General features: G+C 46.2%; 1 protein-coding gene across 1 annotated transcript; it reads right to left on the bottom strand.

Annotated features, from left to right (window-relative positions):
• Positions 1 to 986: 986 nt before the first annotated feature.
• LOC311372709 (protein kinase C and casein kinase substrate in neurons protein 1-like) lies at positions 987 to 11,470 on the bottom strand (the record flags this gene model as incomplete). The annotated part of the gene is made up of 9 exons (XM_084489669.1): positions 987 to 1,096; positions 5,038 to 5,234; positions 5,669 to 5,796; positions 6,325 to 6,445; positions 7,152 to 7,327; positions 8,150 to 8,305; positions 8,826 to 9,061; positions 9,674 to 9,830; positions 11,408 to 11,470. The coding sequence occupies 9 exons, from the start codon at positions 11,468 to 11,470 to the stop codon at positions 987 to 989; spliced, it is 1,344 nt and encodes a 447-aa protein (XP_084345795.1).
• Between the last annotated feature and the right edge of the window lie 470 nt (positions 11,471 to 11,940).

Raw genomic sequence — 11,940 nt, 5'->3', positions numbered from 1 at the left:
TAAGAGAGGAAATACTGTGTGGTGCGTCTAGCCTGCGCACAGCGAGTGGTACAGTTACAAGATGGCATACTGTGTGTTGTCTTGCTACAGAGATGAGCCTCCACACAGGACACAGCTAGTGTAGAGTTACACTGTGTACTGTTAAGATGGAGCGTTCTGTGTGGTGTGTACCTAGAGATGAGCTCGCACACAGCTAGTGGTAGAGTTACAAGATGGCATACTGTGTGATGTCTTGCTACAGAGATGAGCCTGCTGCACACAACTAGTGGTAGAGTTACTCTTGTTCTGATAAGATAGCGTAGCTGTGTGGTGAGTCTAGCTACAGAGATCCGACTGCACATTGCTACACAGAGTGGAGAGGTTGGGTTCTTTCTTGCGGTCAGTGTGAAGATGACACGGGTCGGAGATGTGGGAGTCCAGACCCGGACACCTCAGACCCGAGGAGGGTCTAGACTAGTCTGGTCGGGGCCGTCCCAGGGGGGGCCCCGGAACACGACACCGGACCTGTTCAGAGCTGTCTGGAGAACGCACACTTCACTCTCTGGGTTTCATCGCAGAAAAGGTGCACTTGTTGTCGCGTACTATCATGTTCTTTAGATTCCTCTGCGCTATAGTTCAGGTTTTTCCGTGCAATAGTCCTTGCAGATTTGTTGTCCAAGACGATGGCAGTCCCGTGTCTAGACTTTGATAAACAAGGTAAAATCCCATCAACTGCCAGATTAACTAAAGTGGCAGGCGTTTATTTTGGGGGGTGTGTGTGTGGGGGGGGAAGGGGCCCTCCCTCCCTGTGGCCACGCCCCTGCCTCAGACATACAAGACATGGTTTAGCAGAAAGGTTCTGAGGAGCGATGACTCTCCGGAGGCCAGGGGACCCCTGTTGCCGTGGGAACAGGGGACAGGAAGTGAGGAAAGCGCTGAAGTCTCTGGCGAAGTGCAGATATGATTGGACGACGGACAGAGTCTGGGTGCGGCGGCTGGGCGGAGCTTTAGACAGGCTCCACGTAGTTGGCGGGGTACAGACCCAGCATGCCGTCGTCTAGGCGACCCTTGCACCATCCTTGCTCGTCCTCCTCCTCCAGCTTGGTCAGCTCGTCACCTAGGGAACAGAGTCGGTCTAGACGTTAGTGGTGACAAGACAGAAACACGCAACTAGTCTTTAGTACTGGTAACTAACCACCCGTTAGAGTGGGAATGACATGACAGAAAACACTGAACTAGTCTTTAGTACTGGTAACTAACCACCTGTTAGTGGGAATGACAAAACACAGAACTAGTCTTTAGTACAGGTAACTAACCATCCGTTAGAGTGGCAATGACATGACAGAAAACACGAACTAGTCTTTAGTACAGGTAACTAACCATCCGTTAGAGTGGCAATGACATGACAGAAAACACTGAACTAGTCTTTAGTACTGGTAACTAACCACCCGTTAGTGGGAATGACAAAACACAGAATTAGACTTTAGTACTGGTAACTAACCACCCGTTAAAGTGGGAATGACATGACAGGAAACACAGAACTAGTCTTTAGTACTGGTAACTAACCACCTGTTAGAGTGGGAATGACAAAACACAGAACTAGTCTTTAGTACTGGTAACTAACCATCATATTAGATAAAATAAATGTATGTATATTATGGAAGTAATGTATTATATTGAAAGAAGGTTTGTATCTCAGATCATTTTAACATCTTTAAACTTTATTTTGGAAAAAAAGAATCAAATGCCAGGTAGAAATCATCTAATCATCTAAACACAAACACACTCCAAAAGTCTACTTCTTATTCATCTAAAACATTTTCCAAAATCAGATATATTAATATATATATATATATTACTTTGTGTCGCAACATTGTGATGAGAACACAACCATCCCATTGATAAATAAAAATAAACATACTTAAAATGATTTATATAATGTGTAAAAGTCTGATTCATGTACAATTGTAAGACATTGTCTGTATAATCATATAGCACTTCCAGTTTCAGCTAATTCCAGTTTAGCACAAGCTGGAATTCTTTTTCCAAAAGGAAGCTTTACAAAAATGTATGCTGGTAATCAAAGCATAGCAAAACACACAGAACATCACTCCTAGCAGGATACTGCTTAAAGGTGTCTAATGCAGCACTGCATTAGACCTTAAAGGAGAACGGTGATTTATAACCCCATTATTGTTTTCCTGAGGGTCACCCCATGTTGAGGGAAGTAAAAAACCCAATGAAAATTGATTCGACCAAGCCAGAGATCTGCAGTGGCTGCCGGTGCTACGGAATAGCTATAACGCTAACCTATGGGGGCAAGCTCTTTATGCGCTTTTGGGGTTTCTAAACACATTCAGAAAACCATTCCAAGACCTATGTAACATGAGTTGGTTCCTTATGAGACACCACCGTGCTCGTTTAACTCAAATAGTGCGAAACAGTATAAACTTTGTGTTTTTGCATGTAACCACTCACCGCAGATTACCCCGTTGACATATCCAGAAAGCCCTTACTAGCCGATAGCAGAACGGATGCACGCGGATCCGCAGCCACTGGCTAGTGGCTGGGAGCGCATCCGTTCTGCTAGAGTTAAACAAGCACGGTGGTGTCTCATAAGGAACCAACTCATGTTACATGTCTTGGAATGGTTTTCTGAATGTGTTTAGAGGCCCCAAAAGTGGATAAAGAGCTTGCCCCCATAGGTTAGCGTTATAGCTATTCTGTAACGCCGGCAGCCAGTGCAGATCTCTGGCTTGGTCGAATCAATTTTCGTCTGGATTTTTACTTCACTCAACATGGGGTGACCCTCAGGAAAACGTTAATGGGGTTAAAAATCTAGAGTTCTCCTTTAATGCAGCACGGCATTAGACCTGGCTGCAGCACGGCATTAGACCTGGCTGCAGCACGGCATTAGACCTGGCTGCAGCACGGCATTAGACCTGGCTGCAGCACGGCATTAGACCTGGCTGCAGCACGGCATTAGACCTGGCTGCAGCGCTGCTCTCCTCCAAACATGATGACACCTCCAACCACTAAACAGCAGACAGATCAAAGCCATCTCCTCCGGTATTCACTTTTGACGCACTGCATGATCCCCTTGGGAAAGAAAGCATGTATCAGGACTAGAAGATATGCATCCATTATAGCCAGTTATCCTCAGTGGTGAAGGTACGCTTCTGTGCGGCTTATATCCTTATATAGGATATTCAGACCATGGGTGGCATAGACTTACATGGTTGTTAGCAAATTTGAATCAATATATTACTTTAGCGTCAATACTATAGTAAAGGTCTTCTTCAACCCACTTTCCTGTGTTTTTTCACTTCCTTTCCTTACAAAAGGTACAAAAACTCATGCAAAAAAAAACATAGTATAGATTATGAAAATACGGTATGAAAGTAGTCCATTCACCCAGAAGTGTGTGGTGGATTTGCAATGGAAACGCACGACTCACAATGGAAGCCATGTCAGAAAATCATGCTTTTAACTGATAACAAATGTTGTTATAATGCCGTTATAACAAAATGTCTTTCCAAGATCTCAGATTTGTTAGTGCTCGCACATCTATGCTAAGGTAAACTGTAAGATATACAGACACAGAAACACAATCTAAATAAGCCATGGTGATGAATCGTTTACTTACCGAAGATCACGCAAACGCAGAGAGAAGTTTGATCGGGAGAAGTTTGATCGGGAGAACTCTGCTCCGTGCATTAGCGAGTAATGCTCGACAGAATTAAAATAGTTTGAATTCACCTCAGATTGATTACATTTTTTTGATTTAATCCTATAATGTCATTGATGATTTTTGTTATTACCTATCATACTAATACTATTTAGGAGTAAACAATAGAATAGAGCAGACTCGAATAGAACAGAACATGGCAGAATACTATAGAAAAGAGCAGAACAGAATAGAGCAGAATAAAACACAATAGAAACTAACAGTTCAACTATTGAATTGAATAGAGCAGAATGGAATAGGACATAATAGAGTTGAACAGAAGTGAACAAAATATTTAGAACAGATCAGAACAGAAAAGGGCACCAGAGAATACAATAAAACAGAATAGAATAGAAAACATAACACACACTTAATACAAGTGTGAGAATTAATATCCAGCCTAGAATGGTCCTTAAAATAAACGCCATTACCTCGGATTGTAAATGACTTTACAATCTGAAGTGTATTCAACAGAAAATGTGCAACAGAAAAAACACTTTTAAACGTTAAGAGTATAAATGAAATATACAAGACTAAGTGTACATTAAGTGTACTTTCACTTAATGTACACAAGGGTATCCAAGCCTAAGCGAATTGACAGTGGTCCTACAGCACTTTGAGTGTACTGCAGATGTACTTAATTCAATTGAACTCTAAGGTGAGAGGGTACATGTTGAAACAGGGTCCCTCCTGAAGCGGTAGGCATCGCAGCAGGTCTGCCCCAAAGGGCAGACCGTTAATGATGGGGCCCTCATCGTTAACAGTTCCTAGTTAGGGTGACGAGCTCCACAGCCTGATTAGACCGCTGCTGTTTGGGTTCACACCTTTCACTGGATGTTCTTATTCCTCCTGTGACGCGACCCAGGGATCGTTCCCTGACAGGTCTACATCAGATTTTAACCCATATCTAAACTGTTCCCTTATCTAATCTGTTCCCTTATCTTAACCCAAAAGCACATGATTTCAGGGGAAGGTGTCTCTAAATCATCTAGTAATGTTAAAGGTCAGGTAGTAATTACTCACGTAAGCAGGGTGTTCAAATTAAAATCGACTCATCTAATGAGACTAAACTAATCTTTAGAAACCACATTTCCGTACACCAAAAACGATGAATGAGGATTACTGAACATCCTCTGTGTTGTGTGTGTGTGTGTGTGTGTGGTAGGTTGTTTGTCTAAATCCTTCTGAGTATATTTTGTTTTAAAACTGAGCCGCTAGAGTTTCAGCGCTTCACCACCACAAGATGAACTGAGATTGTCAGCAGTTCTGACAATCTGTCACTTCTCAGCAGACGATCTGCTCACTGATCTCCAGGAGTCTCCCGGGCTCACCTGCTTTGAAGCTGAGCTCGTCCTGCTCCTGGCCCTCGTAGTCGTACAGGGCCTTCACCCTCACCCCCTTCCCGGGCTCCTCCTCGAAGGGGTTGGGGGCCCCGTTGGAGTGGCTCCCCGAGTCGGGGTCCCCCTGCTCCTCGTCGGACCACTCCTCGGAGGTGGGCCGGGCCTGGGTCTTCTCAGAGCTGCTCAGGCTGAGGAGGAGGAGGAGGAGGAGGAGGAGGAGGAGGAGGAAGACACTGGCCTCAGGTTCACTTTGCTTTGGCTCTTTCTTTGTGAAACATTGATTAAATCAACCTTTCATTGTTGAATGTCATAGATAGACAGACAGGTACACAGAACCACAGACTGACACAGACAGACACACAGAGAGACACAGACCAAAGATAGATAGACAGACAGATGCACAGACACACAGACCGACACACACACAGACACAGACCAAAGATAGATAGACAGACAGACGTAGACACAGACACACAACACAGATAGATAGACAGACAGGTACACAGAGAGACAGACACACAGACTCTTCTCCTGTGTGTGTGTGTGTGTGTGTGTGTGTGTGTGGTGGTAGCTTCACCTCTTGTGTGTGTGTGTGTGTTTGGTAGCTTTATCTCTCCCCTACCTGGCCTGGTCTCCCCCTCCCTTTGGTGAGTCCGTGGTCTGGGTCATGTGGGTCAGCGTGACTCCATCTTGGTTCTTCCTGCTCTTCTCCCTCTTGCTGATGTTGTGGGTCGCCTCGTGGTTGTACTCCTGATGACACGCATAATGACTCATTAGATATTGATACTATAAGATAGAGTTGTTCCAATACCAATACCTGTATCGGAAATTCCTCTGATACTGTCTAAAAAACAGCAAGTTTATGTGCCGATTCCGATACCATCATGTGACTCAAGCTCATTTTCTACACAGGACATCACAACATAACACGTGCAGTGTTATGTTGCGTTCGTCAACAGTTGGAGGTGGAAAGTCGGAATGGGAAACGTGTCACCTCCATCGGCCGATACTGAAGTTCAGGAATCGGAATCGGTATTGGGAAGGAAAAAATGGTATCGGAACATCATCTCTACTGGAATTGTTTTTCCAACCATTCAGGGCAACTTCACTCCTTATCGCATTTCAAATGTACAATGTATAACAAAACAGTTAATTCAAGAGAAGATAACTTCAACGATGCACGTCTTTATAAGTCAACATTAAAGAAATCCTCATGGTCTACAGACACAGCAGAGCCAAACATATCTCAGATACACTCCAGGATTGAGCGCTACGGACCTCAAACTGCGGCCAGTTCATAGGCATGCCTGGCCCATGGGCGGCGTTGAACCACTTGAGGTCCTCCTGCGGGCTGGCGGACGTCACCACCCGCTCCAGGTCTCGGTACACTGTGGCGTAGCTGGGGAGTGACAGAGAACATAGGTTAGGGGGACGAGAACACAAGACGGGCTGCATGTGGCTCAGGAGGTAGAGCGGGTAGGCTGGTAACCAGAAGGTTGCTAGTTCGATCCCTGGCTCCTCCTAGCTGAGTGTCGAGGTGTCCCTGAGCAGGACACCTCATCCTGATTGCTCCAGACGACCTGGCTGTCGCCCTGCGTGGCTGACACAGCTGTCGGTGTGTGAATGTGTGCATGAATGGGTGAATGTGAGGTAATATTGTAAAGCGCTTTGAGTGGCCACTGGTGAGAAAAGCGCTGTTTAAATGCAGTCCATTTAATACTGCCCCTAGTGGTCGGATGTAAGCATCCCACTGTACAACATGTATAATGTAAAATATTTAGCGGGTAAGGCATTGCATTCTTGGTTTACATTTCTACTGCTGCATTGTGGGTATAGATGTATTCTTTTGTGGATCTTTTGCAGATCTTTGCATATTCTTAGTTTAGATGTTTTATTTATTTTCCTTTCCTGTTCCTGTCCTGTTCCTGTCCGTGACGAGACTTTCCATTGGGCTGAATAAAGCCCATCTTATCTCATCTCCAATCCCTCCTTCCTAGTCTTCCCCTTCCTGGTCTTCCCCTTCCTAGTCTTCCCCTTCCTGGTCTTCCCCTTCCTGGTCTTCCCCTTCCTGGTCTTCCCCTTCCTGGCTTGCTCCTCCTCCTCACCTTTGGTTCTCGGTGAGGTTGAGGTGCCGCTTGACGTCAAGCAGCACCTCCCTGACGAAGCTCAGCCTCTTCTCCTCAAACTGCTGGCTCTGCTCGAACACTTGCTCCATGTTCTCCATGTACTGCGATGTGACGTTGTTGAGCTCCTCCAGACTCTTCTCGTACTTCTCCCTGGCCTGGGGGATGGGGGTGGGGGGGGGGGCATGGATTAGAGTCACATCACGTCCCTCTGGAAAGCTTGATTATTGTCAGCAGCTCATAGGCTTACATTAGCATTGTTAGCATGCTAGCAGCTAATAATTATAGCATTGGCATTGTTAGCAGTTAATAATAATTACATTATCATTGTTAGCATGTTAGCAGCTAATAATTATAGCATAAGCATTGTTAGCAGTTGATAATTATCACATTAGCTTTGTTAGCATGCAATTAAAGCAATAATTAGCAAATTAGCAATAATTAAACAATTAACTAATACGGTGCTTCCACGGTGATCAATAATTTAATTAATTAATTAATTAATTAATTATCTGTTAATAGTAGTATCACCATGTTTACTGGAACATGGTGGAACACAGTGGAAGAGAAAGGGTTTCAGGTGGCTTTAGTGCTGTCTTTATGGCTCTCTGGGCCCCACAGAAACACAAAGCCTTCTGAGAAGGGCCCTTTGACTGCATAGATGCAGGAGCACAAGAAGAGCACGTTCTAAGTGGTCGAAGGTCAAGGCCCTGCCGTGGTCCAACCACGCCTGGTGGGGTCAGAGTCTAACGTAGCACAGCTAATAAAGTGGTGTCAGTCGTACATTAACCAGGGCTGAGCCTCTGACTAGGTTACCTCAAAACAGGACCTGGGAAGGCTAGCTTGGTAGCTTCAAAGAATATTGTAATTGTATTTTCCTCTCCTATGGCTCTGCTTGCAGTGAATAGTTCTTAAAAACAAAGCCATTTGCCTTATCCACCTGCCAGGTGGGTGAATAGCCACGTAGCTAATGCTCTCACCTTCTGCGAGTCCTGCTTGCACTTCTCCGCCTTCTCAGTGAGTTTCTTCAGCTGGTCCGCGTTGGTGGTGGTGTCTGCCTTGCCATTGGCCTCGCGGCTGGAGGCCAGCTTCTCCTCCTTGCAGGCGGCGTGGTAGTTCTTCTTGGCAGCCTCAAGCTTGCAGAAAAAGGGCGGGAAAAGGGTCACGCTAAACTACGACAGAATTGTTTTTGAATTGTTGGAATTGTTGACGGATTGTTAGTGCTTGGCACTTGGTTCTATGAACATCCTTACTGTACCGACAGCGAGATAGTGTTTCTCTTTATTCTGACAAATATAATACAATACTTTGTATTGTAAGTCGCTTTGGATAAAAGCGTTTGCTAAATGCCCTAAATGGTAATTATGAGCTCAAGTTACTTGTTTATTTTGCACTCTAGACATGTTTGCTGTTCTTGTTATGCACATGCAACTAAATTATGCATACAGGCAGTGGTTTCGTGTCGAACATTGCAAAGTACATACTACAGTATATACGTGCCACCCACCCCAGCACCCAAGTTCCACCCCACTGGTTCTGCTGGGACAGAACCAGTGCAGAAACCCAAACCCAGCCCTCACCTCCTTTAGCCGCTTGGCCCAGTACTCTACTGGGACAGAACCAATAGACAAACCCAAACCCAGCGGCGGCCCTCACCTCCTTCAGCCGCTTGGCCCAGGGCTTCTGGGCCTTCTTGAAGCCCTCATCCGTCTCCTTGCTCTCCTTGAAGCCTCCCATCATCTGCTTGTGGTACGAGTCCTTCTGCCAGTTCTTCACCTTCTCAAAGTCCTCGCTCATCAGCCGGTTCCTCACGTCCTGGTGCAGCTCGCTCACCTTCTCTGCCTCTACCATCAGGGCGGTCCAGGCGTGCTCCACCGTGCCATACTGAGGTCCTGCTCAGGGGGGGAGGGAGAGACAGAAAGAAAGGAGGTGTTACTGCTGTGGTCTGCAGGGTTCAACCGTTCTCTGGTTGTGAGGGAGAGCGGATCTGCCTGAAGAACCAGGAGATCCTTTTCTACACACACCACACTGGTGGCTAGAACAGGCTGTTGTATGCTATCACATTATGTTACAATAAAAAAGTATTACGTTACATACTTTATTACATACAACAATTGCATGGGATTTTCTCATTGTATTTCTCTGTATTCTAGTCTAGTCTAATTCCAGTAAGGCTTTTGTTTGGGGAAAATATGAACCGACAGCTGATACCGACAGCTGTCGGCTGTCGGTATCAGCCGACATATCAAATCCACTAGCTAGCCACTAGCTGCTAACCCTCATCCACCAGCTAGCCACTAGCTGCTAACCCTCATCCACCAGCTAGCCCCTAGCTCCTCACCCTCATCCACTAGCTAGCCCCTAGCTCCTCACCCTTGTCCACCAGCTATACCCTAGCTGCTAGCCCCTAGCCCCTCACCCTTGTCCACCAGCTAGCCCCTAGCTGCTAACCACTAGCCCCTCACCCTTGTCCACCAGCTAGCCCCTAGCTGCTAGCCCCTCACCCTTGTCCACCAGCTGCCTCCACCTCTTGGACCAGTCGGTGAGCTGCGTGGCATAGGCCTTCTCGATCTTGGCCCGCTCCTGGACGCAGTTCATCATGTCGTTGCAGAGCCGGTGGCCGTCGTCCGTCCGCTTCACCGTGCGCTTGTAGTTCCCCACCTGGGGAGGAAAGAACACGATAACTTTGGTTACCTTGGTTACCTCACAAAATCAAACGGTCTTAAAGTAGTCATCGTGAAGATTTCCGAGTTAATAAATGTCAGTTAGGTCACCATCTCTCTCTGAAGGAGGACAGCAGCTACACAGTGGTGATTAGGCCTGTGCCGCACAGATAAAACCCTTGTATTTGTAGGATTATGAATGTTATGAATGTTATGAACCGGGTGTCAGCGGCAACACTGTTCATGTCTTTGGGAAAGATTACCGCTTTTTGCCAAAGGTGTCGCCAAAGTAAGCAAAAATTACCACTTTAAGTTTGATCCACCAGTTAATAGAGGATTATTGTTGTAAAAAGTGAATAATTTGTTATTGTCGGTTGGTCAGCAGCAGAAATCATTCCTAGGATAAACTAAACTTTTGTATTTGTTCCAAAGTCTGTCGGCCATCAAGTGACGGCAAGATGGAGGAGGAGAACCGAGCGTGACACAAACGACCTCGCGGGCGGCTCCAGGAAGGGGCTAGAGTGATGAAGTACTGGTGATGTAATAGACAGCTAGCCTCGGGCATGCTGCTTCATGCTACTCTCTGGCGTGCCCGGACCCAAGACGTAAACGACAGAGAGCCAAACATGGAAACGGTAGAAGCCCAGACTCTACCAACGAGAGGGTATTTGGGAGGCACCACGATATTACGATTCCATTCATCCGAATGTGAGAGCCTTCCCAATCATGACTGCTGAAGAGAAAGAGAGAGAGAGAGAGAGAGAGAGAGAGAGAGAGAGAGAGAGAGAGAGAGAGAGAGAGAGAGAGAGACTCATCGTCCCAAAAAGTAGGAAACAAACAACCTTTCTATTGACCCATCAAACATCAAGATAGTTTGATCCAAAACAACTCACAGTGACCGCAGAGATCGGGACTCGAACACAGAACATTTCTCCCGGAGGTCAAACCCCGTAGTGGTTGGCTAGGCTGCGCCACTCTTGAGCGTCCAGACACCCTGCGGTGAACACCGTACCCTGCTGTGCTGTGCCCCCCTGGGACTGAGCCTAAGCCTCCGCTGCACTGCAGCAACAGCAGCTGCAGAGTCAGCGCTCAGCCCCAGCACTGCAGTAGCCCTACCCCCGGACCCAGGCCCCCCTCCTGGGGAGCAGTCGTCCAGAGTCAGCGCCCAGCCCCAGCACTGCAGCAGCCAGCACCCACCCGGGTGCTCAATCCAGGGTGATTGAGCACCCGCAGCTGAGCATAGACACAGTGTTTCAGAACCCGACCATAACTCAGTGATACAGAAGAAGCCATGCTCAGAATATCTAGGTATGGTGGTTTTTAAATATGGACCATGAGTGCTTATAGAAATGGGAATAAATCATCTTTGTAATCCTAGGAAGGGAGTTCATTTCTGTTATGTTTGATAACAGAAAATACTTCCCAAAGAAGCATTTTTCATATGGGGATCTTCTATGGGAAGCCGATACATCATCATCATTATCATATGACCTCCAATCCAGGAGTTTTATTTATGTGGTGGTGGTGGTGTTTGGGGTGTTGGCGGCGGTGGGGGCAGAGCGCGGAGGATCTCACCTCCCAGAAGCTGTCGGTGGAGCCCTCCTCCTGGCTGGCTGTCTCATCGTAGCCCCCAGACATGGTGACCTCTGATGGGTGGAGGGGTGGTGGAGGGGTGGTGGACTGCTACTGGCTGTATCTCCTCTCCTCACACACTGGAGGATGGAGCAGATAGGAGGGTCACCATGGGCCAGAGGGGATGCACATACACACTTGGTAAAATACTTACTATAATATATAATACTACTACTACTACTACTACTATATAATACTATACTATTTCTTAAGAGGAAAGAAAATAGATCTGTCTGGATATTATACATCAGTCATTTAGAAAGGGAAACAAAATAATATCTTGATTATAATAGTTTTTTGCTTTATTGCTCACCCTCAACCTGTAGTAATAAGAAAAAAAAACTGTAACACTGACACGTGTTCGTTATCACTGATAACGAACCGATAATCACAGATTTTATTAGATTAAAACAACACCCCGTTTACACCATAATACCTGATTAGATGCAACTTCATTGTCATCGCACAAATACACC

Source organism: Micromesistius poutassou, assembly GCF_964030765.1.
Source record: "Micromesistius poutassou genome assembly, contig: SCAFFOLD_4348, whole genome shotgun sequence".
Taxonomy (NCBI): domain Eukaryota; kingdom Metazoa; phylum Chordata; class Actinopteri; order Gadiformes; family Gadidae; genus Micromesistius; species Micromesistius poutassou.
This window is presented reverse-complemented; position numbering and strand designations above follow the sequence as displayed.